At 38.8% G+C, this 27,623-nt stretch overlaps 1 protein-coding gene and 1 long non-coding RNA gene across 2 annotated transcripts; one reads left to right on the top strand and one right to left on the bottom strand.

Moving 5' to 3' along the window:
- Positions 1-160: 160 nt before the first annotated feature.
- On the bottom strand, positions 161-13,102 carry LOC133737018 (chromatin modification-related protein EAF1 B-like). Its single transcript, XM_062164649.1, has 23 exons — positions 12,706-13,102; positions 11,678-11,878; positions 11,514-11,568; positions 11,328-11,425; positions 9,779-11,222; positions 9,576-9,695; positions 9,216-9,440; positions 8,805-8,993; positions 8,318-8,398; positions 7,918-7,975; positions 7,319-7,830; positions 7,157-7,210; positions 6,817-6,874; positions 6,516-6,712; positions 6,322-6,375; positions 6,142-6,222; positions 5,801-5,938; positions 5,536-5,652; positions 4,657-4,757; positions 4,314-4,526; positions 3,807-4,185; positions 1,126-2,930; positions 161-679 (listed from the first exon to the last, which is right to left on the bottom strand). Exons 2-22 carry the CDS (start codon positions 11,818-11,820, stop codon positions 1,206-1,208), a joined length of 6,042 nt encoding a protein of 2,013 aa, XP_062020633.1. The 5' UTR covers positions 11,821-11,878; positions 12,706-13,102; the 3' UTR covers positions 161-679; positions 1,126-1,205.
- A 10,647-nt stretch (positions 13,103-23,749) lies between these two features.
- LOC133735836 (uncharacterized) lies at positions 23,750-24,366 on the top strand. The gene is made up of 3 exons (XR_009859281.1): positions 23,750-23,958; positions 24,061-24,154; positions 24,241-24,366. It is a non-coding gene; the product is annotated as an uncharacterized LOC133735836 (long non-coding RNA).
- The last annotated feature ends 3,257 nt before the right edge of the window (positions 24,367-27,623 follow it).

The raw sequence follows: 27,623 nt of genomic DNA, 5'->3' as shown, positions 1-27,623 counted from the left end.
AACATTCAAGTGCTCATTAAAGATGAACAAGGAAAATAAATGCCGATCGCCAGAAGAGGATCCACTATTATTATTACTTTTGTTTTCCTCAATGTTTTTGCATGTGCTCCCAACATAAACCTCAACAGAAACAATTAGGTGTTCAAAGAGAAGTATCAGATTTGGATCAACCAACTATAGAGACTCGTTGCATTATAGATTTGAGAACCAGTACAGATTACAATTGTTCCACAGGGGCGCATGGCAGTAACAGTTTCTAATTCCATTGACCAATGTATACACCAGACATCTAATATTCACAAAATTTCCAAAGGCTTTGCCCATAAAAATGATTGCACCCCCTTAATCTGAAAGGGTAATAATACATGCACTAATCTACTGGGCCAAAAAGAAATAAGGTCCCTCACAAATTAGCAAGGAGACCAGGGAAAATAAACAAAAAGAAAGAAAAAAATAAATGAAAAAGGCACTAGAAAGGGAAAGATAAGACCCTGTACACATACCTCTATATTGGTCTATCTTCCCAGAGCTCTAGCCCAGTGGTAATTTACATGATTCCCAAAACAAAGGGAAATGCCCAGCAGTATCACTTCAGCAGTTCAGTTAAAGCCATGACAAAACCTGCCAATGCAATGACCACCTCATTCCGTTGATGCCCTCATGGAATAATCAGCTTCATCTGCATTAAACCCAACCCTTAAATCAGATACTTTATACTGAGATATGGAGCACCATATATCCCATATGATCAACTAGGCAATCCGGGGAAGTATTTGCACCAACATAATGCAATATGAACTACCACCCAAGCCCTCATGCAAAACTAAGCAAAGATGAATCAAAGTTAAATTATTATGGAGAAACACACACACACAACCAAAATAAAGCATGTATTTTCAACAGGAGGTAAAAAAAACCTATGACACTTCATTGCCAAACATTTGAAAATAATCAAGAACTACTAAGCCAGAGGAAGTTTGATACTCTGATAACGTTAGCTACACTTTCAAGTGCATTGCAATCCCTATCATATGAGAACCATCTTATTTCTTGAATGTTATACCACACTGGAACATATCAGGCTAAACATTGTGAAGATACGAGGAATTAAAGAGCAGTAATTACCTGTACACTGTGTAACAAGGGCATGCGGATCCAACTCTGGCAGTACCGGTTGCTGCAGCTTCTCAATTCCTTAGAATCATTCATTCTGATTTTGAATTACTAGGCATCATATACAAACCACCTTGCCCTGCTGGCAGATGCTGCATTTGTTGCTGAGACTGCTGTGGCAAAGGCAGTTGATGTTGGGGTGATTCTTGTTCCTGCTGCTGCTGTTGCTCTTGTTGCTCGTAGAGTTGTTGGGACGGGGGTGGTAGCGAAGGAGACTTTTGCAGTAGCTGCTTCTGCTGCCATTGCGCACCAGCAATATGTCCATGAGAGGCAAAGTTACCAGATAACTGCCTTGGGCCTAAACCTTGACTAAATGGGGGCACTGGCTCATTCCCAGATGAATTTGTTGGTGATGGGCTCCCCAGTGAACCCTCTTGAGCTGTTGAATTTGGCAGATTAGAATCATATACTGCTTCTGATGATTTCCATTGAGTAATGCCAGAAGAAACCGGTACTACATTAGACGAATCAATAGAGGACTGAGGAATTGCCATGCTCGAACCGATCAGAGAAGTACTATTCACAGGCTGCTCTTCGGCTGAAGCTAAATCATTTGGAGGCTTGCTTGGAAGCTCCGAATTCACTTGACGATTCTGCTGGACTCTCTGAACATATGGCTGAGTCTGATTAGCTTGCTTCTGTTGCTGTTGCTGTGGCTGCACCTGCTGGTGATTGGAAGACACAATTGCTGGAGACACAGATTGATGTGAAGCTGATATTGCATGACCAGAAGGAACAGCTGGTGCCTGGCCTTGAGTGCTGTTATCAGAATGAGATGGCTTTTGCTGGAGTTGCTTCGTCGAAGAGGTAGCTGAGCTAGAATGCAACTTTTGCTGCATTGGAGAGTTGTTTGATGATTGAGGAACCAATGGTTTTGATGTTACTGGGTTGACGCCAGACCCCGAATATGCAGCTTGACCTTGCATTAACTGCATGATCTTTTCTCCTTTCTCCAGAGCTTGACTTCCCGGAGGCATCGAAAGCCCATTCAGATGAGATGGATCAATGGAGATGTTTATAGGATCGATGGCAAGGTTTTGATGCATCATTGGATTCCCTCTTCCCATTCCCTTCGAAAGTTTAGCCTGCTGCTGAGATTGCCCAAATGGCCGCTGCTGAGGGTGGTGCCTCCCAGATTGCTGAAGATGGTGTTGTTGTGGCCTTTGTCGTTGCTTCCCTATTTGATTAGTCAACCCGCTTGCACCAGGATTCCGACTCATCCCATGAGGTGGCAGGTGATGTTTCTGCTGGTGTTGGGATGATACCGGAGTCATTGGGGAAGAAGGTGTACTAGGGGACATAGATGCTGGGTGAGGTGAACTTTGTGACTGAATCTGGGAACTATTTTGCAAAGTTGAAGAAATGGGGAGTTGGGCCTGTGGTTGGACATGCGGCACCAAAGAATTGGATGATGCAAACTGTTGCTGCTGCTGCTGCTGCAAAAACCGCTGTTGATGCAGGTGCCTTTCTTTAGCCATGCGCATGGCATAGGCTTGCTGCTGCGACCCTGTCACATGATTGGGGCCTTGAAGATGAGGGTGATGAGGGCTGCCGACTGCATGAGATTGTTGTGGGGATAACTGATGTTGCTGCTGGGGATGGCCTGGATACATTTGTGCACCTGATGGAGTTGTCTGACTAGGAAAGCCAGAACTCAACCCATTGAATGGAGCAATACCTTGGCCATTCCCTTGCGTGACCTGCATCTGAAGCTCTGGAGCCATAAGTTGCCTTTGGTGATCCGGATTATGGGCAGGCTGTGATAATAAAAAACTCTACGTCAAATAAGCGGAATTAGACAGTAAAGGGTAACAGCAAAAACAAAAAGATCTTCCAAAATAGTGTCTTCAGCACATACAATAACATTTTAGAAACACCAAATAGGCGAGATACTATTTAAGTGACTCACTTAAAAGGGTAACTGAATCAACACTTTAGTCTGGGGCTAAGGTTTTGATCCATGAAACAAATCAATTATGTTCCATTGGAATGAGCAAGTAAATGGGTACATACCAAAACTTCAGAATTCGAGTTGTATTTTGATGCAAGGAAAAGAAAAGGCCTCCACTCAAAACACTGAGGCTCATATATTCTCAGTCTCATGTTTCAGCATGTACTAAACTTCAGTGATGCAAATGCAGCTGAATGCTATTGGATAACATTAATTTGATTGATTCGCAGCAAAGGCACGCCACATTCCACAATCAAAGATAAAACATATATGCACAAGTATCTGTATCTTTTTCAAAACAAAAATATGAGTGTCGCTTGTGTGCGTCTGAGCAACTTTTTAAATGCAGGAAAACCAACAGCGCCAAATGAAATGGACTACAAACTCATATATGCAGTTGCTAACTGAAGAGGGAGAGAGATTTGCTCATTTGATTGCAACATCCTTTCTCTCAATTCCCACCCCACAGGTGGGAATAAAAGTAAGTCATAAAAATAAAACAGATGGTTGCAAAGACTATTGCCATCTCTAACAATTAGATTCTAAAGGAGGACTGTACAGACTATGACTCGGACGATATATTCTTGCAATTAGAATTAGTCAGTGTAGAAAGCAACATACCATATGTTTGTATTAAAGAAGCAACCTTAATCTAGTACACTATTGAGTATTAATAACTCACCCGCATCATGTGACCCTCGCGAGGTCTTAACATCAAATTTCCTGGACCAGAACCAGCTCCAGAGTGCATATTTACAGGACTTGGTATTCCAACCATACTGGATGAAAGCATACTCCCAGTATTCAGCATCGAGGAAGAAGCCATTCCCTGAAACCCTGGCCTTGACATTGTGCTTCTATTCATCCCACACATCATGCCCATACCATTTGCACCAGGTACCATTCGAACACCACGATCAGTACCTCCTGGAAGAGCCCCAGGTACAGACAAGCTGGGCTGCTGAATGTTTCTACCAGATAACATTTGATTGTAGTGTTGCATTCTTTGCTGCTCTTCAACTGGTAAAGTAGATGCCCTTGGACCACCGTACCTACCATCCCTATAACCATGAATAATGAATACCACAGGAATCATCAATAAATAAATTAAAAGTAAATATTAATACAATATAAATCAATAAATAAACCGGTCCCCAAAGGCAAAGTCACAATTTGAGCTACACACTACCTGACTGTCGCACTAAGCGGGCCAGATGGTGATGACAAGTTGCTACCAAGAACCATACCAGAAGTTCCCTGTAATGAGGCATTTGGCCCAGAGGGAAGTAATGACGCCATAGCGCCCTGATTTGCCATTGGTAAGCCACCAGTGTGAGAACCTTGATATGCAGTGGGAAGAACATCTGGGCTTGATGATGTGGCATCACAGAGATCAAGAGGCCTTCACACAAATTCAAATACTTATACATCACGGACACCAATGAGAAACAAGCATATGTACTAGAAATATGCAAGAAATCTACTCATGAATATGAACATAAAACTAAGAATGACTTAAATAAATAACTTACGTTAGAATAACTCCATTCAGGTTATTCGGACATACTTGGGAAAGAGCGATAACATGAGAATTGTGGACTGTAGTTACTTGTTTTGGATCCTGGTTATCACTCTTCACAAGTAAAACGCATACATAACTGTAGTCAGGAACGAGATCTATAATACTCATAAAAAAAACAGTAACTAAATTGCTTCCGGGTTCAACAATGAAGCATTCTCCTCGACATTTCAACATTATGTTATCTCAATGCTCAACTAATTCTTTCTCCAAACAAATAATTATAGTCAACGCGAGCACCTTTTCTTTGGAAACAGGATAATTAACAGGAAACCAACAACAATGCCATTTTTACTTAACTTATGATGCTACATTACTCCTTATTGTTATAGCAAACCTTATACAGAAAATATTGAGAACTGCCAGGTCAGAGTACAGAAACTAAAACAATTCACATCTCACATGTAGAATGTAATCCCACCATAAGATTAACATGGCAAAGTTCTAAAACTTCAATTATGCAATTTGAGTGTAACAAACAGCCAAATATTAGAAAACTAAATGCTGTGAGTTTTCCCTTTATGACATTGATGGGATATTTCTGATATTTTAGTGCATGGTCAGGCCCAAGGTTTGCTCCCATGTATTCTGGGTCTGAACCCCTCCAAGGTACCCACCTAGCTACTTGCTAGAGTTTCCTGTCCCCTAAAGACTGTATGGTTATTGGAGGCCAGCAGAAGAATGCAAAGAGGGTTTGGAGATTTCTGGGTAGCACAGTGAAAAGTTATGATCTTAAGAATGGGCTACACAGAAACACCTATATAAATTATAATCAAAACAAGCCACCACAAAAGGATCTGCAGATATTAAATCCATAGTTATTGTCACGAACCTGACTCCTCCTATAATGATGCTTCTGCCCAATCTTAATTATTCTTTCAAAATGAGACTTGAGAGTGTCCTCTTCCATTGGCTCTTGCAAGCGTTGAAATAACTGTCTGGCACTTCCCTGCATTAAGTGCAGAAACACCAATGAGCGAACGTAGCTTAATTAGATCTGTAGTATGTAGTTCTCATGCTCAACATGGACCAACATTTGGCTAATTTGTACTTCAGAGGAAGAATACTGAAGTGGAAGAAAAATTAAAAACTCTTGCCTTTGGAATGCCAGGGATTGTAGATGGATAAGGCTGTGATGACCCTGAATCTTCAGCACTGTCAGCCCCATCACCAGTATTCAAATCCATTAAAATTTTGTGACGCTCCTTGCATTCCTTAGGCTTGCGGAAGATACACTGTATTTTACAAAGTCAATCAGATAGACACCCAAAAATTAGACTAAAAACTAACAGGATTACTTCAAAGGGAAAATGATGAATATAAAAATAGAGCAATGTCGCTATAAAGAAAATAGTATTCCGCTCTAGACTCTTCATATACATCATAGATCATCATCAGTGAAGATAATTACAGAAGATGTTGGAGTAGTAATACCAACCTTTAGGTGCAGAGTACTGTTGATAGCATCACTTATGAGTTCCCAATTTGGACCCATATCGTGTACAAGAACAACAAGTGCCTAATGTAGCAAAGACAATAAGGTTTTAGAGTATTATTGGCAACTCTAAAACAACTGAAGAAGGAACGATTTGAGAAAAGATAATAATGATGTATTAACCTGATCTTCAAATAGTGACCATGGACTTCCAGAACCTGGGTGCCCAACAGGCATCTAAAACAAAGTTTAATGCAAACTCAGAGTATAAGACAGCAGTACAAGACTATAGGTAAGAACATACTGCTAACAAATAAACCATATCATTAAAAAGCAGCACATTAGCAGAATCTCAAATGGGAAATCACCAGGAGTACCTTCATTGATTTAGCTTTCCGTCCCTTGTCCCGACCACCGATCAACTTCATCAATTTACTCGGATTGGTCATATTACTCATTTGGGACGCCACTGGAGAAGGAATGGACCCAGTCATTGGAGTTATACCGTCATAAGTATTGTCTAGAGACTGTTTTGATATCTTCAGCCTCTTTGCATTATGTTGCCCATATAAACCTACAAAGAACACAGTATTATATAAGTGACAGAGAATAGCACGCGATTTGTTATATAAAATGATAAATTTTAAACATTAAATATATCTTGGTCAAGGCATTTACCAATTGTTCCATTGGACTCAAAATGATGACTTTCTAATCTCTTTTTTGAATGATCCCTCTGCATGATTTAGGCACCATCAATTATTTTATACCACCTCAGAATATAGTTCAGAGAATAACTCTTGATTGAAGGAGACAAATGAAAAAAGAAAACATTTTTTGTTGAGTAGGCTTACAAAACAAAAAGATGCTATTATATAAAACATGAAACATATAGTAATAGTAAAACATAAAAGAAAGTAAACAGTAAAAAGTAAAAATAAAAAAGAAATAATAGGAAAACCGAAAAAAAATCAAGAGAGCAGACCCCCAGATCATCTCGACCAAATATAGGAATTACCTGCTCATTATGAGTAGGTGAATCCACCTGCCATACTTGGTCATAAGCGGAACCCTGCAACCATATACAAATGAAATAATTTCAAGTAGGCAAACAAGTGTAGAAGCTTCAATATTATTCCAAGGATAAGCCAGTACAGTTGAAATATGAGCAGTTATGTACCAGATGTTTTGCCTTCTTCTTCTTTTTATGCTTTGATGTTTCTGGATAGTCACATTGTGGATGCTTTTCAAAATCACGAACAGACTCCACCTCCATATTTCTAGGGAACTGGGATCCGCCAGGTAAGGTACTCTGATCATCCTGAAAAGAATTAGTATCTCCACTAGAAGCATCTGTCTTAATTTGAGCCTGAGCATTCCCAGTAGCTCCAGCACCAAATGGACTAACAACCCTCTGCCTGGAAGCAGTGCGCACGCGTTTTGTTGGGATTGAACCAACATTAAGACTAGCAGGCCTTTTCCCCATCAACATGGGCTGTTGATTTGCTGTTTGTCCATAGGGAAAATCAGCTCCTGCTTCATGTGTCCTAGGATTATATGACTTATAATACTTCCGCTTCTTCTGATTAAATGTTGATGACTTGCTACCTTCGAAGGCCCCAGGCAAATAATAGGTGCATGTTGTTTCTCCTTCATCCTCATCGTATGCAGAAGTCTCTCGACTATCAAACTCTGACATTGACAGTTAAAACTAAAATGAGCACAAGATTCGCTACACAATAAAAAAATTAATTATATCAAAATTGTACGAGCACGTACCAGCTCCAGCCTCATACGTGGATGTATCAACCTCTTCTTGCATGCTACTGCTAGTTCTCTGAAAGTTTCAGGTCACTAATCAGTAAGCACAACAATAAATAAAATAATTCACAACATTATCAAATCATCATAAGCAACTGTGCGCAAAAGCAATGGTTTATATTATAGAAACATAAAATATATAAATTAAATAAATAAATAAATATATATATATATATATATATATATATTCCTTTAATAAACAAAACATATAAGAGAAATTCTAGAGTACATAGTACTCCTAGACACCAGCAACCTATCCATACAGATCATGCACCAACAGCTACTTGAAATTCCAAAGATTTCCCTCGTGAACCAGATCAAGGCAGCACATAAGTCAAATTGATGGTCATGCATTTACCTCACACTGAACCAAATGAGATTCAATTGATCTTCTGTAGGTTTCCAGTGCCCCAGATGGAACTGCATAAAAGAGGTTTTCCTGCCAAAGGGAAAAGCTCAACTTTTTTAAAATGACCTTACAAATCTACGAAAAACATATAAGTTTAAAGCAGACCTTAGGTTTATCTAGTGGTTTAGATGGATAGCTAGCCTCTAACGCGTTAGAGGTACAAGTCCCCGTGAAATTAATGAGATTTAAACACCAATTTATATAACGCAAGTACAGCACAAAAACACGCCAATACAATTTCTCCAAGATATAAGACATAGGAATCTGAAATAAGTAACTAATTGTTCTTTATTTGTAGTAATAATCACCTTTGTTGTGTGCTTTTGTCTGTGTGTGAGAGAGAAGAGAAAGAAGAGAGGGGTAGAGAATGGCTGGTAAATGTCAACATTTATATTTTTCACTGAATCAAAAAGAACATTAAGAAACATGACCATACTTCTGTAAGATGGTCCTCCCATGACATTTCTGTAATGCCTAAATCAGACAATCTCTCAGGAGTAGCAGGAGCTTGTGCTTGAAGTTGAGGACCAAGAGAGTTGTTATACTTCAAAAATCTCACTGCATACCGCTGCATAGAAAGTGAAAAGTTGTTGCTCCATTGTAGCTCCAACTCTTTGCAAGGCTCCTGCAATGATTAGATCAACATATTTTTTGAATAGGTAAATAACCAGCATATGAACACAGGAATAAGACATAAGTTTTGATATCTTCTGGCCCCATATGCACAATATCAATGGCGTATAAACTATTATAGACCAAACATTTTTAGCAAATGAATTCAACATTAAGCAGCAATCAAATAATTTAGCGTATTCACTCCCACCTAAGACAAAGAAAGCAATCTTACTTTGCTCGAATTTAAATTGTTCTTGGTGATGTTGTGACAATCACTTGAATCATCAGCATACAAAAGGGTCCCAGCTGAATGCCAAAATTGGTTGACAGCATTTGCCAGGGTACGAGCCACTTTTTTAATCCCCCATTGTTGTTGTTGCTCTTCAATTCTCAACCGTGATGTAAAAGCAACACGATGGCATATTTGAGCAGCAGCAGTTAGCTTCCAAAGGCGCTCCTATTAACAAAAAGAACATGGATATACATTTACGATCTCATTGCAGAATCATCTTTCCCAAAAATTAAAGACAAGAGGGAAGGAATATAATGCATGGACAAATTCCACAAAATGGCTATAATCACAAGGTCATACCTGAGCAAAATCATTGGCCAACCACGACATTTCCTCAAGGACAAAATCCCACTGAGACTTTCGGTGATTCTCCGAGGGTAAAGAACGAACGGATAATTCTGCAATCCTCTTACGCTTAGCCTGATTTACATTTCATGAATTAAGTAAGGTGCTCCCTCAATGTTTGAAAGTAAGACATCATAAATATCGCAGGGGTAACTAACCTCTATCATCCGAGCCTCTTCCAAAATAGAATCTTCATGTGCCTTGTCTACCACTTTAAAGTGACTACTAGAAGTCTGACAGTCTGAACCCTTGGCAGAGTCTATCCCTGACAAAATAGTTTCAGGAAGCTCACACATAGATAAATCCTGAGGATTCTGGGGTCTGCCAGAAGAGTTCTCTTTCTTGATGTTGGAACCATTATCCACCACATCATCCAGTTTCTTTTCAGCTTCTGATACAGTACAACCACTTTGTTGGTCTCCCTCAGTGTTTGGATGAAGCTTTACTTCATTACGCACTTCAGATCTACTTTCGTTCATATCTTCCTCAACTTTCACTTCAGTATTGCCTGAGCGATTGTTCTGAAAATCAGAAGCATGAGGATCATTAATCATGGGACTACTGTCAACAGCTCTGCTTTCATTCTTTTCTAGTAACATTTCATCACCAGCTGGATTTTGTGCCCCATCAACATCTGATGTTTCCATGATATTTGCATTATCAGCATTCCTTGTGGTACATACGTCAGTATCATTATTTACATCTAATCCTACACTAGTTTGGGTACAAGAAGATTCTGAATCTAACCCCTTTGTGCCCGCTGCACTGCTAATTTGACCTTCATTTGGTACACTTTTACTCTCTCTATTTAAATTACTAAATCCATTCACCTGGACAGAACTAATATCAATTTCGGTCTTTGTAGTAGCTTCACAACGAAGACATTCAAGAACAGACGAAGCTAACGGCTCCCTCTCATCAGATCTCCCCGAAACCGCAGCAATTGGAATTTCCTGAGTATCAGTCTGAGATGGTTGACTATGTTGGCTCTCTTTCAAACTTTCAGTAGCTGTAACATCCAATTTTCTTTCAGGACTATCTTTTGCTGGACCAGTAAATATTTCAGGAGCCTGCACCCCATCAAAGTCCATATCCAACTGATTATCAGAAGTTGCAACCCTAGGAGCAAAATCACCATTAGACTTCACAGACTTTAGATTAGTGACCGGAGGTATATTCTGGTCCTTTTGGTTGTTTGTTTCAGATACCGGTCCCTTGGGATTCTTTAATGTCCCGCGAGAAGGTAATGAAGACCCTTGACCACCACGACCCTGTACATCAGTTGAACTTGAACGAGTACCATCACGATTTGGTCTGGACCTGTTCCTTCGAGCATAAGGACGGAAAATCGCTGAGTCTTCTGATTCCTTGGCATTTTGAGTCCCATCCATCTGGGAAGACTGTTCTGATGGAGCAATTTTATTTCTTCTACTAATATGCATAGATTTCCTTTCCCCTTCCGGTGTATCATTGTCCCCATCAAAAAGTAAGAGATTATCAGCACTGTTGGGTTCACAAAGTGTAGGAACCTCTGGTCGACCACTACTTTCGACAGAGTCCCCACGAGGTGATGCAGTCAATGCAAAACTACCTTTTGCTTCACTGAAATAGCAACCAAAATTTGAAAAAAGAAAAGGTGAATACAATTTAGCCAATCAACGAAAAATCATGCAATAACATGATCCAATTATGTACCATTGAATCTACCTGGTCACAAACTGTTCTGGATGCTGATCAGTGAGGGAAGTAGACTGGACACTAACAGAAGCTGCATTCCCAAATTTGAAGTCCAAAGGATTGCCACCCTGAAATTCAGGAGATGAATCACATGATGATGATCACTACAGATAGAAGTGAAGGAAAAATAACCACTGAGAGATCAAATTTGCATACTTTCTCAAGAAATTCTAGCTCCCTTCTCCTTTCCTCCCGCACATCATATTCCTGTCTGTAAGCAGCAAATGACAGGTCATTATATACATCATGCACGTAGGAAAAGTATCAAAGGCAGAAGTTACAAGGCGTGAGAATTGAAAGAAATAATAAGAAAACAATACCTAAGCTCTGCTTGAGCCTTCTCAATTGCTGCTCGGCGCGGAGATGTTTTCAAACCAACACCAACTCCGCCGTCAACCACTCCACCCATGGAATCCACCTCTGCATTTACTAGGAGAGCAGATCCTGAGCCACATCCATGCATTCCGACTTTAATGCCCACAACCTTTAATCTCCCATCTAATCCAAATTCTATAAAATCTCTAAAATAGAAGTAAAAGTATCATATTAGACTAAAGAATTGACTACATACATCATAATAAGGATGCTTTAAACCGATACACAAATAATAACTATTAACTAAATCCAGAATAAAATTATTCATACACTAGTTAGAATAACAATATAGACAACAACAGTTTCAGGGTACAAAGGTATATCAAAATTTGCATCAGTATACAAGACCCTAAAAAGTTCGAACAACAATACAAGGTTAACAAAAACAGCCACATTACTGATCCATCAAGCCCCTCAGAATATAGCAAGATACTGCATGGCACAGTGTTTTTCAGGTTCAAGACTGAAGAGTGCTACCTAGTTCGAACAGCTAAGTACGAAAAAGGAAATATGCGTTCTGTCAAATTTAGGAACACGAAAAGCAACTGCCAGAATTTGCATCAAAGACACTGGTGACCAGGTGATCTGGTACTGCTATGATTATGAATGAGTAACAATTTCACTCACAAGAGGCTTGCAGCCAAATAGTTTTCTCTGAACTCTCACATGTGCACCCTCACATTTATCCACTACAGCTTCAAAACCACCAGCATGCAACTCACACACACAACTCAACACAACCTACAAATGCTCACGTCAAATTCCAGCACCTAATTCCAATAAACGCACAAAAACCATGACTTGCCACATAAACCAGAACCATTCAATCACAATGCATTGCACAATCACGAACGAACAACACCTCCCCACAAATTCCCCAACCAACGAAACCCTAATTCCATCAATCCCCTTGAAAACGCCCAATTTCAAATTCTAGGGTTTGCAGGACAAGGAAAAGGAGCAACGGAAATACCTGAAATTGGGAATAGGGTAGCGAAATTGGGAGCTAGGGCAGAGCAGGGGCAGCAGTGGGGGAGTTGAATTGCGCGTAAATTTCTCTCTCCTAGGGTTTTTTTGGGCGCAGCGGGTCAGAAATGAAAAGGGGACGAATTTGCCCTAGAACGCAATACCTGGGTGCAAATGTCAGACATGGAAGGGTTGCGGAGAGAGAGAGAGTCTGAATCTCGAAACTGTGAGCGTATAATTTTGGTCCCTCCCTGGAAATTGGGGTTTGTGAAAATATGAGGGAATGGTTTGGTTTGGTTTGGTTGTGTGTGTGTGTTGGGACTATGCGACCTCTGAGAACAATAGTGGGCTACGCATGGGGAAGAAGACGAACACGAACAAGAACAAGAAGAGGGCTTTAGGCTTTGCTTACACAAAATTGGACGTCCATTTTGGGCCTTTTTATTATTTTACGTGTTTTTTTTCAATTTTTTTTTTTTTTTTTTTCAAGCAAAACCTATTGGCCCCGTATTGGGGTTCGATGAGGAAGAAGAAACAGGCCGAGAAGGACACATCTTCCTAAATCCTCCTTACCATATAGTAGTTCATTAAATCAAAAATCAAAAATCAAAATAAATTAACATGTGAAGAAATTGGTCAAGTGTTAGATGATATGCACCGATGTGTTCGAAAATTTTAGTTATATGTTAGGAGACATGATTTAAAAGAATACTGAACAATATTGAAAAATATACGATTTAAATTGTATTTATTAGAAATAGCAAGCATACGTCCCTACACAAGTAGAGAATTATTAGAAAAAAAAAAAACAACAACTAAACTAAATTGGTGGCCCATGGCCCACAGCTAAGCCCAAACATCAGATGCCCAGCACCCAGAGCCCAAAGGTAGGTTCCAAGCTGAAGTACCGCTATCGCCGGTGGTGAAAAGTCTCCAGAACTTTGCAAGCAATGTCGTCGTCAATCCAGATTGAAGCTTATCCCGCCATCATAACGCCGGCATCGCCATGCCGCACTCCATATCACTTTGCCAAAAGCTCGGATTAGAACACCCACGTCGCCAACAACTTACAAAACCCGAGCACTCCCCAAGGACCTCCGCCAAGAGTAGACACACAGTCGCACCACCACCCTTTAAAACCAATCCCAGCAGCCCAAGCACTGCAGCATCTCCCTAAATCGACAAAAGAACCGAAATGGGTCAAATGTCCAATCAAATTGAAAACCAAACTAGAAGCCCCATTAGGCAAGCTTTGATGCCAAGTCAAGATATCTTTTTCTTTTCTTTTTTGAATCGGCCCGAGGGGCAATAATATCATTCATCACAAGCCAAGTCAAGATATCTTAGTACAGTTTGAATAGATTTTAATCAAAATTTGACTCAAGTAATTATTGGAGATTTTATTCAAAATTTGACTCAAGTAATTATTGTTAAAATCTAGTTTGATCCGATTTCGGTTTTTAATGATTCAAATATGATCATATCTTGACATTCTATTTATAAACATATTTGAGGTTGATAGTTGTTTTAATTTAGGTTAATCTTTTTTCTTTTCTTTTTTTATCGAGATCACACGGTATCCTCAAAAGTTTTCTTTACACAGAGACTAATTCGTGCCAAGGGTTCATGTCAAAACGTTTCCACTCTCTTGGCCACCAAGAATAGATTGGAGTTTAAACTCTAATCAACGTCAGCAATATTCGAACCCGAGTGTGAGGGTTCCACACCTGGAGGCTCATACCAACTCGACTACATATGGTGATTGACTTAGATTAACCTCAAATCATACTCATTGGTTTCGTAATATCTTTTGCATTTCACCACGTGAGCTATTATATGTCTTGGAGGTCAAATGTTCAAATCTCACTGAAAAATCATGGAAGAGTGGGTGGGGGAAAATTGTCACTTCTACTAAAATATCTTTTACATTTTTATTTATTCTTTAGAAGGAATTTTGGGGTCTCTTTGAAATTGCTTTTGAGATTCCTAAAAGCACTTGTCAAAAATTTGAAAAAGCATTTTTTTTACAAGGATGTCAATTGTTCTTAGCACACAAAAGAAAAAAAAAAGGTTAAATTTTATTAGAAAAGAAGACATGAACTGCCAAAAGCACAAATAAAGATACATAATTTGCATTTCTAAGGCACAAATCTTTGCCTGAAAGTCTTATCCTTTTATGAGTGGTGCAATGGAATGTGCGAGCAAATAATGCTTAGAATGCTTACTAGTTTAAACCAACTTTAAGGTGACTTATTTACTTAAACATTGTTAACTTTCCTCTTAAGTCTTAACAATAAGAGAAATAATGCTTAGAATGCTTACTAGTACACAACCAGACTTCTCCGAAAAGTCATAAACCCTTTCCTAACACAAAAAAGGTTTTCTTGAGGATTTCTATTGAGACCTCCAAATTTACTCATTTGACTCTTTTGAATTATTGAATTACATATATATCCCCTTGTAAAATAACAATTATAGACAATGAATTATAATCAACTAATATATATTTTCTTTACAAACCTCTCCGCCTAGTTTTAACACAAATTAAAGACTAAGAAATTGTTCCAAACTTTTATTGAGTCCCTAGTCTAAACTTCATTCAAGGTTTGGTTGGATGATGAGTTTTGGGTGGGAGACGGTGGTTTTTGGTGTTTTTTTTTTTCCTTGCCTTCATGAATTGCTTGTTTCTTTCTTTCTTTGTTTTTTTTTTTTTTGTTCCGGATTTTTTTTTATTTATATCAATTTCTGTAACCTTTCATTTTTTTGTTGAAGAACCTTTCATTTTTTATAAGGGACAGAAACATAGGAATCATTGTCTAACCGTTTGATTTATGACTGCTTGATCAATTTATGTGTTATGACCGTTTGATTCATGATTTAAAGTTCTAAAAATTTATTTTGAGCATTTTTAGGTTTGCATACAAAAATGAACAAAACAAAAAAAAAAAAGGAATGGAGGTGTAGTTAGTTTTTTTGTTGAAATAGAAGTTGAATTCATTAGATCAACAGCAAAATGGCTGAAATCTACCAAAACTTACATAAGCAATCTGACAAGAAAATCCGGAGTAACCTACCTAAGCTAAAGCAAACCTTTAAAGATCACTGGGACACTCACATTTAAGTGAGCCTATACAAGAATGAGGAAAACTTCGCCTTCTACGGAAAAGAAATCATTCAACTAGCCCTCACTTGCCAATCACGCAATTGTGGTACAAACAAGAAACTAAAAACGTCATAGAAGACTCATAGAAGTTAATCCAGCCTCACACAGGCTCATACCCTAATACATTAAGGCCCAGATTGCCTTGGCTTGAGCCGAAGCCCAAGTCAAATCTTGCCTAGCAGGAATAATCCCCTGCCCCATCAGCCCAAGGTTGAGCCCAGGCCCAAACCCAAACCAACAAGGGAGGAGCATCACTACTCCCTGCTCCTTTGTCGCCACCGCCGTTCTGTTCTCTGACGACGCACCATTCTAAGATCTCTAGAGCCAGCTTCTCCAACCGTGCATCACCATCTCGAGCAAAGACCGCCGAAGCCTCTGTTTACTACCCTACAGCAGATCCCCGCGCTCAGAAATCTACCCACAACAACTATGAGACCTCGACTTCTCAACCAAACACGATCAGATCACCACCCCCAACAAGCACGATCCGCATCACACACACTCAACCGCCGTAGCCGAGAGCCGCTGTGATTGAAGCCTTACTACCTCAACTAGATTTTCGTCGAGCACTCCACCGGAACAGCGACGCTGCTGAACAAAGTCTGCACTCGGTCCCCTCGCCGTTACCGTCTTTGCTGCCTGGTTTGGGGACTGCTAGGTCGCCGCCGCCACTACACGAAACCCTAGCTGGGTTTCGCCGCTCGAGATTGCTCCGGAAAATGCAGAGGTCCTCGCTTATGGAGGTGTAGTTAGTGAATTAGAGGTATAATGAGTATTTTATTTTTTTGTATGTGAATAATATAACTAAGGTTATTTGGGGATTTCAAAAGGAAGTTTAGTGAGCAAATTTTTGTATTACACTAAAGGTAGAGAGAGAGAGAGAGAGAGGATAAACTTACCAGAGATTTTTCGACTGGCGACGAGCTCTGAGTCTGTGCAGGATGAGAGAGCATGTTGAGTGGCAGTTATTGTAATTTTTTAATTGAGTTGAGGGCAAAATGGTTATTTGACGTTAAATTGTGTATGTGGGAACAAAAATCTGTTGTTGGGGTAAGTGGGATAATTTTTCCTTATTTTGGTGCTTTTGGGCAATGACCCTTTTATTTTTTTTCATCTTAATTAAATATAGACGTTGCGCTAAATTTTCCTATCACTTCATTAAAAACAAAAAAAATTAATAAATCTAGCCCACCTCAATCTTGAATCTGCACCGATTGGATCATATGCCCTGATGACGGCTCCCCTTACTAGAAAAGGGAACTTGAAAAGAGAGAAAATCTTCATAGACTGACTTTCACCGATTGAAGTTTCGCCTATTTCAGATGCGTGGTAAAGTGAGACCATATCCAAATATCATTTTCTATTACTTATGTATTTATCTTCTTCTTTTTTTATCAATGAATCGCTAGTGATGATGGTTCAAATAGACGATTTCTAAGTTCGAAGTTGTTTCTTCACAGGCCTTTTGCCATCTTTTATACTAAAGAGTAAAAAACAGTGACCCAGCGCTCTGCTAGGGTTTTGAGAGAGTCTCTCTTTTGGGTGTTGCTTTCTCTTGAACCTTCTCCGTTAATTTGTCAATGTGTCCATGGCAGGCTTCGACTTGCTTATACTGTGTAATGTGTATGTGTGGAGCGATCAGTGTTGGAGGCGTTGTGGTCTGTTCGGTTTCGAAAGGAAGCACAGCCGATCTGGTGGCTATGTGTGAGGTTATTGATTTGGGATGGTTTCTGGATCAGTTCCGGATTTTGCCGGATCGGGATCCTGGAATGGTGACCATGTTGAGCGACAGCGAGGTTGGCTGCACTGGCGATTGTGGTATTCAGGTTTCCCGATTGGAGTGGTGGCCTCGTGACAATGATGGGGAGCATGGATCCAAGGCCAGCAATGGTTTGTGGAGGATTGGTGGCGCGACTCATGTTGTCGGCGTTGCTATGGTTGGTGTGCGTCTAGGTCTTCTTCCTGCAGGTGATGGTGGCAGTGAGCATGGCTTTAATTCCTTTGGCTTAAGACTGCAGGCATGTAGCCTTGGGTTTGATGCGACGTCTGGTGGTGATGACGACAACGATGTGGCTACTGATGACGGAGTCGGAAATGGCAGCATTGACGGTAAAGATGCATGTGGAGGTGGTGGTTAGTCCGGCGACAGCGTCGTTGCGTCCTCTCCTCCACGTACCCAAACTGTGGATGGACTGGGCCACCTAGGCCTTGGTCTACTTTGTGGCCTTTTTCCTTGGGCTCTTTGGACTAGGGAGTTGGAATCCCCCTTTGTTATGGGGTAGAATGGAATGGGTCTATATGACCCATAGTACTATTTAAATTTTGTTTAGGTCGCAAAAATCAGAACCTTAGTTGAAATCATATAATGTTCGCTTCGAGGCTTCTAGGTTTTTGTTAGAATAATGGTGCGTGGACTTTCTAAAAGGTGGGTGTACTAGGGGTATGCTAGGTTCTTATTCTTTTTTTTAGGATAGGATGTTAGGATGCTCTGAGGAACGATTCTTTCTGTCGACCCCATAGGGGTGTTTCGTTTTTGTACTGCTTGTTGAACTTAATGAATGGGCTGACCTCTTTCGATCAAAAAATCTTCTTCTTTTTTTTCTTTTCTTTTTAACTTCGATATTTGAAATAACAATGAAGTTTCATCACTTCATGTATTAATTATTCCACCATAAATAGGGGATGTGTATTATTCAGATTTCATCCAATAATTTGTTGAAAAGTTCGGCTAAGCATTTTTATTTAATTAATTAAATTTTAAATTTTGAAATATTAATATTTATTCATTTTTTCTTACATAATGTGTAAAATATGGAAAAATGTGAAAAATCAGGTGTAATAAGTAAGATTCAAAAGCACAAAAAATTTAACATGTTCTTTTAAAAAATATATAATACATAAATATTTTTCAAAATTTATGTCAATTGTTATTATTAACCAGCTCCAACAAAAAAAAAACGTGTAATTATTTGAAAAATTGGAATGTCATGTGTTCATTGTTTGTGTTTAGTTTTATTCACCGAAGAAAAAAAAAGTAATTTCATAGAATTATATATCGCACGTGCCGCTTCCCGAAATTATTGCTGGTTTCCTAACAAACTTTGCCGCCAAGTTCCAATCGGTTGGTTGGTTAATTGAACTCTTGCTTCTTTAAAACCCCACGTGTAGGCTTTTCATTTCACAATTTACAAACCTTCATAGTTCATCCTTTGCAAAACGTTTTCCATATATAATCAAGAATCAGAACAACATTCAAAGCTTTGCAGAATCAAGAATCAGAGCAACATCCAAAGCTTCACAGAATTATATATCGCACGTGCCGCTTCCCGAAATTATTGCTGGTTTCCTAACAAACTTTGCCGCCAAGTTCTAATCGGTTAGTTGGTTAATTAAACTCTCGCTTCTTTAAAACCCCACGTGTAGTCTTTTCATTTCCCAATTTACAAACCTTCATAGTTCATCCTTTGCAAAAGATTTTCCATAATCAAGAATCAGAACAACATTCAAAGCTTTGCAGAATCAAGAATCATAGCAACATCCAAGGTTTTTGCAGAATCAAGAAACACAGCAACATTGAAAGTACATTTCACAAGTATTGGAAATTCAAAATTTAGAAAGTACATTTCACAGTTTTGTACACCAATGATTTACTGTGGAATGAAAAAGTAGGGTGTGTACCATTTCACAAGTATTGAAAATTCAAAATTTATAGATAGCATGATTTGTTTTTCCTTTTTCCTTTTTCTTTTGGTTTGAACACAAAAAAATTACAGAAGACGTGATGCATGTGGTAATGGTTGGAAGGAAGTCACAAATCGTTTCACTACTTTTGGTGTCTTGTGTTTATGCGACCTTTTGTAGTTCTGCATAGACTTTAGTGATCTTGGTGGTGCCCTTTGTCCACAAACTAAACTGGACAAGCTTATCCATCCATTATTTCTCTTCATGCTAAACAACATTTTTAGTTTATGGCATGTTTACTTACTTGGAATGGAAAATAATCATGAATCGGAGACAACTGGAATGGGAGAAGAAAGGAATCGGTATTGATTCCGGAGGAATGATTCCTAAACCCATCTCCCCCCTTCGTAATCGAATTCCTGAGTATTCAGGAATCGATTCATGATAAGGAGGTGGGACCTACATCCATTCCGATTCCTTCATGTGTTAGTAAATGCATGAATTCTTTTACCCGGAATCATTCTGATTCCTTTATGTGTTAGTAAACGCATGAATGTTTTTACCCCGTAATCATTCCCTTTCCTTCCAAGTAAGTAAACGTGCCCTTATATTGGGGGAAACTTATGAACAAATTAAGACTATCAATACTCAATAGCATTAATAGTAATATCCAAGTACATAACATGTCAAAAATGATTACAAATCTGTGGTGTCTCATACTAATTTTTAGTGTTTTTTGTTTCATAGATATCGGTGGCATGCTTACAAGCACAATTAATGCAAGTGAAGGCATACGTGGCTCATCAAAACCTTATGTATTTAATGACCTTGGATAGTCAATGGCAGGGGAATATGAAAGGAGTCATAAACTTGCCGAGTTATCCAAGTTACATGAACCCTATTTCTCCTCAGAGCACACTAGATTCATTTGACCACATCAGCAATGATGCTATGAATTATATGCAGGAGACACAATGCAGCAACAGATCAGAGAAGTTTTCATTCCAAGATTGTTCTAAGAAGAGAGCATACACCAGTACTGACTTGGGTGAGCTTCAAGCACTGGCCCTCAGAATGATGAGGAACTGATCAAATAACATATTCCATTCAAGAATATGATGGCGAATCTTTGATCTAATTCAGATGTGATATCCCCTGGGAATTATCAACAACAATCATATTTTTTTCTCCTTTGATTATGGATAATGGATATTTGAGTCTTTTGGGTCTCGATTAGAGATAGAGATATAGGGTTTCTTAATCAATGGGAAAAACGTAGGCTTACGTTTTCTAGTTTTTTTTTTTCTTTCATTTTTAAAAAAAGAGGATCAAAAGGTTTCACTCCTGCCCCCATGGTGACTCGAACTTATGACTTCGTACATAGGTAGTGGGTGCTCTAACCACTGAGCTTTCATCTTATTTGGAGAAGATCAACTATGAAAAAGAACTTAGCGTCAAAGCTTGCTTTGGTTTATTGTACAATGATGGATCTCACAAGAGCTGATCCTCAGATTTTGGAGGCCTAATGTGAAAATGTGAATGAGACTTTACTAATCATGCTCTCCGTTGGAAAAACAAAATAAATAAATAAAATGTGTTGCATTTATAACTTGCTTTACCTCCGCCATTATAAGATATAGATTTATTTACCAACTTAGCAACAGTGCACGAATTAAGCCGCAGTACTATTTTCATTAACTCATTCCTATTAAAGATCTCGTGCCTACAAACTAAGAGATATATACTGTTAATCCCTTACAGAAAAGGACATATCAAGTTCCTACTTCAAGCTACTCCTAACTATATATGTTGTTCAATTTGCACATTGACTAACAAAAAGAGTTGGACATCGATTAGCTAATCATAGTTTTGAGAACAATGTACAATGTAATTGGTTTACTTGTATTTCATAATTCATTTTAGATGCCCATATATTTATACGATATTAATCATATATGATGAATAAAATCTCTTCTTTTCTTCAAAAAAAAAGAAAAAAGGGAAAATGATATATAGTCAATGACAACATCATGACGCATTCAAAGCATGTTTTTGCTTAAAACCTTCAAGGCTTAAATGCATTTAAATCGTTTATGTGGATATTTTGCAAAACACGGCTACTATATATTAGTGATATGTGGATCAAGAATATTCCAAAACTTATTTTGAATATGTACTATTTCAGACTTATTTTCCAAAACACTTACTATATGTATAAGTTTAATTACTTGGCAATGTCTAGCAATACATCTAACGAATAGACTATGATATAGTAAGTGCAAATCTCATGTTCATCATCTTCACTTTCTTTTCTTGTTTAGTTTTCCATTATGATATGAACTACTGGTTGGTGAAGCTTTTTGTACACCTTTTCTAGTTCCATTGCAAGCCTTGTCTCGATTGGAAGACTTCTTTTGGTCCTTGCAGTCGAACTTCTTTTTCCGGATCAACAACATGTTGCTAGATATTCTTGAGTTGTTCAATTCTAACAAGTTTCAACAAATAATTACAAGCACCATGGGAGATTCCCTTCATTACAAGTTCAATGTCACTATATCCTAATAACACTGTCGCACGACACAAAAATGACGTCAATAACACATTTCGGCCCCACTAGCTTCTTGATCAATCACTATATATAATTATAATTATGTTTTTGGATTAAAACTAAATTTAGAAATATATATATCTATATATATATTGAAATTGCAAAAACAGAATTACCCAGCCTAATGGGATGTTGTCAGTAGGCCAACAGTTAACACAAAGCAAGTATAAGATTAGATCAACAACACACGATATGTTGAAGCAGTAAAACCCTCCTAAGAGGTAAACAATTGCGGGCACTATGCCGGTAAAAAAATCCACTAGTAAAAGATTAGTACATAAAGAACTCACGTACACAAACTCTACTTACTAGAACCCTACTAGAAAGGCAGCTTGATCTTGTCTTTGCTACTGAATCTGGAAAGTGGATTTGATTACCTTCGTCAATCTTGAAATGGCATAACACGAGACTCGGTTGTCAATCACGTCAAGCCATGAACCATGCATGAATGCAGCACACACGGAAGCATAAAACCAAGGCTTTGAAAAGAAGATATTTGAGATGTTAATAATCCTTCAAGAGTTAAACATGGAACAACTCATGAAGAATTATCGCAAAACTTTTTAGGCTCAAAGTTCTCTGAAAAGAAGTCGTAACCCTAGCATGCTAAACAAACATGTATTTATACTAATAAGACACTGGAGCTACGCTAGGGTTCCTATTGTGCATGGGTTTTTTTTTTTAAAACGATTTTTAATGAGCATGGATAATAAACACTATCTCATAGCAAGCCCGTTTACTATACTAAAAACACATCTAACTCAGCAACTCAATAAATAGAATACTATGCTATCCTAATCTAGGATAGAAGAACTTGTTCACTCCTAAAAGTAACATAACACACATGAATGCAGACTTACCATTTGAAGATGCTGAGATGAGTTGAGTAGCGAGTCTTGTATGTGATCTGAGCTTCTGAGTTCCACAATTAAGGACTATTACAATACATATGACTCTTGATTGTTTAGCTAGGAAATGCCAATTACACAAATATGACACTAACATATATATATATATATATATATATATATATAGGATTAAATACTTGTTACTCCTCAAACTTTTGCCTGAAAAACAGTTTAGTCCCTCCCCTTTCAAATTAAACTGGATAGTCCTTATTCTTTCTAATTCTCACACAACAGGTACAAAATGATCCGAAATGACTATTATGCCCCTCATTTTCTATTTTTTTTTTCTCTATTTTTTTTATTTTTCTCCCCTTTTTTTGTACTCTCTCTCTCTCCCTCCCTCTCTCCCTCTCTCCTGGCCGCACGGTCTCTCTCTCTCCCTCGACCTCTCTTCTTCTTCTCTTCCTCTGCCATCACCGGAGACCACCACTTCCGGCCACCATCTCACCAAAAACCTAAACTCTCCCTTTCTCTCTTCTCAGCCGCGCGCCCTTCTCTCTCCCCCCTGACCTCTCGCTCCCTCTCTCTTCTTCTTCCCTCTGCAACCACCGGAGAACACCATCTCCGGCCATCATTTCATCACGCCGCCACCTCCAATCGATCCAGCACCCAAATCCCAGAAACCCCTCTGCCCGCCGACGCCTGACGACGCCATCGGTTTCTTCTTTCTTCTACGGCCGTATAACCAAGATTGACTTCCGTAAAAGTGGTGAGAAGAGAGAGTGTGATGCGGATAAGAAGGAAATGGACTGTCGAAAGAGACTCTGAGAGCGAAGAGGCTCTTTTTCTTTAACCACAACACTCCAATAGCTCAAGTGAAACTCGCCTGCAGTCGATTTGTTCGCTTGATTTGACGATGAAGGTCTCTAATCTGACGATCCGTACTATACCATTTAAAAGGTAATCCCGATGTTAAAAGTTTTCATCTTTTTAAGTTTTTGGCTTCTGGGTTTTAAGAGGTAATCCCGATCTTAAAGTTTCCTCGCCTATCTGCTTGATTAGAAACTTGAAAAACAAACATATTCATAAGAAGCTTGGTTGAGACGGAGGAAGAACAGAGGGACGAGAAGATCGAGGAGGACGAAGATGGAACTGGGTAATCGATTTTCAAGTCCAATTTGTTCTAATAGATTAAAGTTTTAGATTGTTTGTTTTTGTGGTTTAATTCGGAATTTCTTTAAGGTCTTAAAGATACTCTAGAATGGTTGTCTCCATTGTCCGCAGAAAAAAAGAAGAGTCCGAATTGGACCTAGGCTTTTCAGCGACAAATGGCTCATTTTGAGTTACGATCGAGCAAAATGTGAGAGGGTGATGAAATGGTGGCCGGAGATGGTGTTCTCCGGTGGTTGCAGAGGGAAGAAGAAGAGAGAGGGAGCGAGAGGTCAGCGGAGAGAGAGAAGGACGCGCGGCTGAGAAGAGAGAAAAGGAGAGTTTAGGTTTTTGGTGAGATGGTGGCCAGAAGTGGTGGTCTCCGGTGATGGCAGTGGAAGAGAAGAAGAAGAGAGGTCGAGGGAGAGAGAGAGACCGTGCGGCCAGGAGAGAGGGAGAGAGGGAGGGAGAGAGAGAGAGTATAAAAAAAGGGGAGAAAAATAAAAAAAATAGAGAAAAAAATAAAAATAATAATAAAAATAGAAAATGAGGGGCATAATAGTCATTTCGGATCATTTTGGACATGTTGTGTGAGAATTAGAGAGAATAAGTACTATCTAGTTTAATTTGAAAGGGGAGGGACTAAACTGTTTTTCAGGCAAAAGTTTGAGGAGTAACAAATATTTAATCCATATATATATATATATAGAGGAGGAAAAACTTGATCAAGAACTAATAAACAAGTTATACTACGAATTTAATTAGTCCGTCATTGACTGTAGGTTGTTCAACCGCCAATTTGTTGATTCTCTTCCACTTATCCACTTGTTCGGGTCCAGCTCTTTCCTCAGCCTCCAATTGAGAGATCCAATTGGTTGTTTCGGTCTGGGCTAGTTTATCAACCACCCAATTGCCAAAGCTTTCCCACATGTACAATTTTTCTAGTCAGGATAAACTTGATATCACACCTAGTGAAATTATTTCAAACTTCCAACAATGGGACAAATCAAGCAATCTCAGATTAGACAAATTTTTAAATGTATTAGGCAATTGCTTGATGTTGGAGCTACTCAAACTGAGCATCATGAGTGTCTTTAGCTCCCTAATGACAAATACATCACCCAAGTGATTCCACCATTCCAAACGCACTGTTTGAAGGTTTTTTTAAACTGCAAGTGATGGCACTAGTGACAACAGAGACATATACTCAATTTCTATAACTTTGAGATCTTCCATTTGGTTGAAAATTATGGGTGGAGGCTCCAATAGAATCCAAATACTTAAAGGCTTAAAGCAGATCTCAACAGTAAAAGCTGACAAAGCCCATTGATACTCAGTGAACTGCAATAAATAGATTGCTCATAAACGCTATACTTAGGCTAATCCATCAACTTCATAGTTTCTGTTTTGTCTCTCACCACAATTCTCTTTTCAACACGACCATTTTTTTTTCCTGCAAACTTTTCAGAAGCTACATGTACGACAATATCACTCACCACATCATGCATTCTCACACACTCTTTCTCTCGCTCTCATACAGTACAAAATATTTTTTATCATTGTCTAACAATACTATACTAGTATACTGTCAATCCTTTGACATATGTACAACAAATAATATATCAAGTTCCTACTTCAAGCTACTCCTAACTATATAAGTTGTTCAATTTGCTCATCAAGCAACAAACAGAGATGCATATCGGTTGGCTAATCATAGTTTTGAGAACAATGTAGAATGTAATTGGCTTACTCATGCTCCATAATTCATTTTGGATGTTCTTTTATATGATATTAATCATATGTGACGAATAAAATCTCTTCTTTTATTCAAATAAAAGAAAGAGAAAAAGATATATAGTCAATGACAACATCATGATGCATTCAAACCATGTTTTTTCTTAAAACCATAAAGGCTTAAATGCATTTAAATCGTTTATGTAGTTATTTTGTCAGGATTGGAGTGCAGCGACTGTGAGTGGCAGCGTATGCTTGTTCTCCAGTGTAGCAGCTTGTTTGGGGTGCTAAAGGAACGATTGATCCTTATACTCGATTCAGTACATTGGAGGGTCGTGAGGCACCGGTGGAGTATAGGGAAAGCTTGTCTAGGTGGCCTGGGTATATCTCTCTGGTTACGATTATGGTTCTGGTTATGGTTACTACTACAGTTTCACTACTGAATTGATATATGCGGTGCAGTTCTTGGTCTTTCGGCTTCTAGTTATGTTCATAAGACATTTAGTCATATTCTGGTTACTCTTTAAAATTAGATGTGTTTGCGCATCTTGTAATTCATTGTTTTCTTTCGATGCGTTTGCATCGCTCCATACACTCTTCAATTTCACTTAATATAGCTTGTCGTCTTTCCTTTAAGAAAAATATCTTGTTTTTTTCTCTAATTTAGGAAAAAATAAGTTTTTTTTTTTTTTTTTTTTTTTTTTTTTTTTTTACTTCAATAGCGTCCCTATACATATCTCCATTTGTGCTTATTTTAGACTTGAGATGATCTCGACCTTTCGTAAGACTTTCGGTTTGCTTTCTAAGATAGAAAAATTGTACCGACTATTAATTTTGATGCATCGATATTAATACATTTTTGTAGATCAGTTTCACATAGTAATATTACTATCTTATAGCCCATGTTCTTTTATCACTATCTATTTCTTTCAAAGAAAACCCTAGCGCTGCCTCTCTGCCGCGCTCCAAAAACAATGAAACCCTAGCGCTGATCTACTTACGATGCCTCCTCTTACAGCCAGATGGCCTCCATCGAGGATGTCACAGCCACTTTTGCTGCCTCCCTAGCTCTGCCTGAGGCGATATCATTGATATCTCCCACATGGCTGACGGTTCCACCAAGCAGGGATCCCAAGCTTTCTTGCTGGCACGTCTTTTGACGAGGAAAGCATGCAATACTGTGGATCTGCAACGTCATTTTCGACGTATTTGGGTGCTAGATGGCTCGTTCAAGGTCCAATATCGGTCTCCAAACCGGTATGTCTTCTCTTTCGATCATCGAAATGATCGAAATAAGGTACTCATGGGGGGGGGGGGGGGCGTGGTACTTCAACAAAGCTCCTGTGATCATGCAAGACTATGATGGCTTTGTTGTGCCTTAATCGGTACCGCTGGAAACCCTGTACTTTTGGGTGAGAATTAATAACATCCCACCGGCTCTGGAAGAGAAATAGACGATCATGAATGTGGCTTCCATGGCTGGGACGTACCAGGAGTTAGATCAAAAGCTATTTGACAACTCTAGTAAGATTAGGGTTTTGGTAGCACATGAAATCTCCAAACCTTTCTTCTAGAAAATGACCCTCAAGCTTGCTTCGGAAGTCGTGGCTGAGATAGATTTCTTTTTCGAAAACTTGATTGGTAAATGCAGGAAGTGTAATCTAATATACCATGCCTAAGGTGTTTAATTGTCAGGCGGTCTCACCGTGTAAGCCTTCTGAGGAGACAGAGCAGGTGCGCCT

The sequence above is a fragment of the Rosa rugosa genome, chromosome 3 (assembly GCF_958449725.1).
Source record: "Rosa rugosa chromosome 3, drRosRugo1.1, whole genome shotgun sequence".
Lineage (NCBI taxonomy): Eukaryota > Viridiplantae > Streptophyta > Magnoliopsida > Rosales > Rosaceae > Rosa > Rosa rugosa.
The sequence above is the reverse complement of the archived record's forward strand: the minus strand, read 5'-3'. Positions and strand labels throughout refer to the sequence as shown.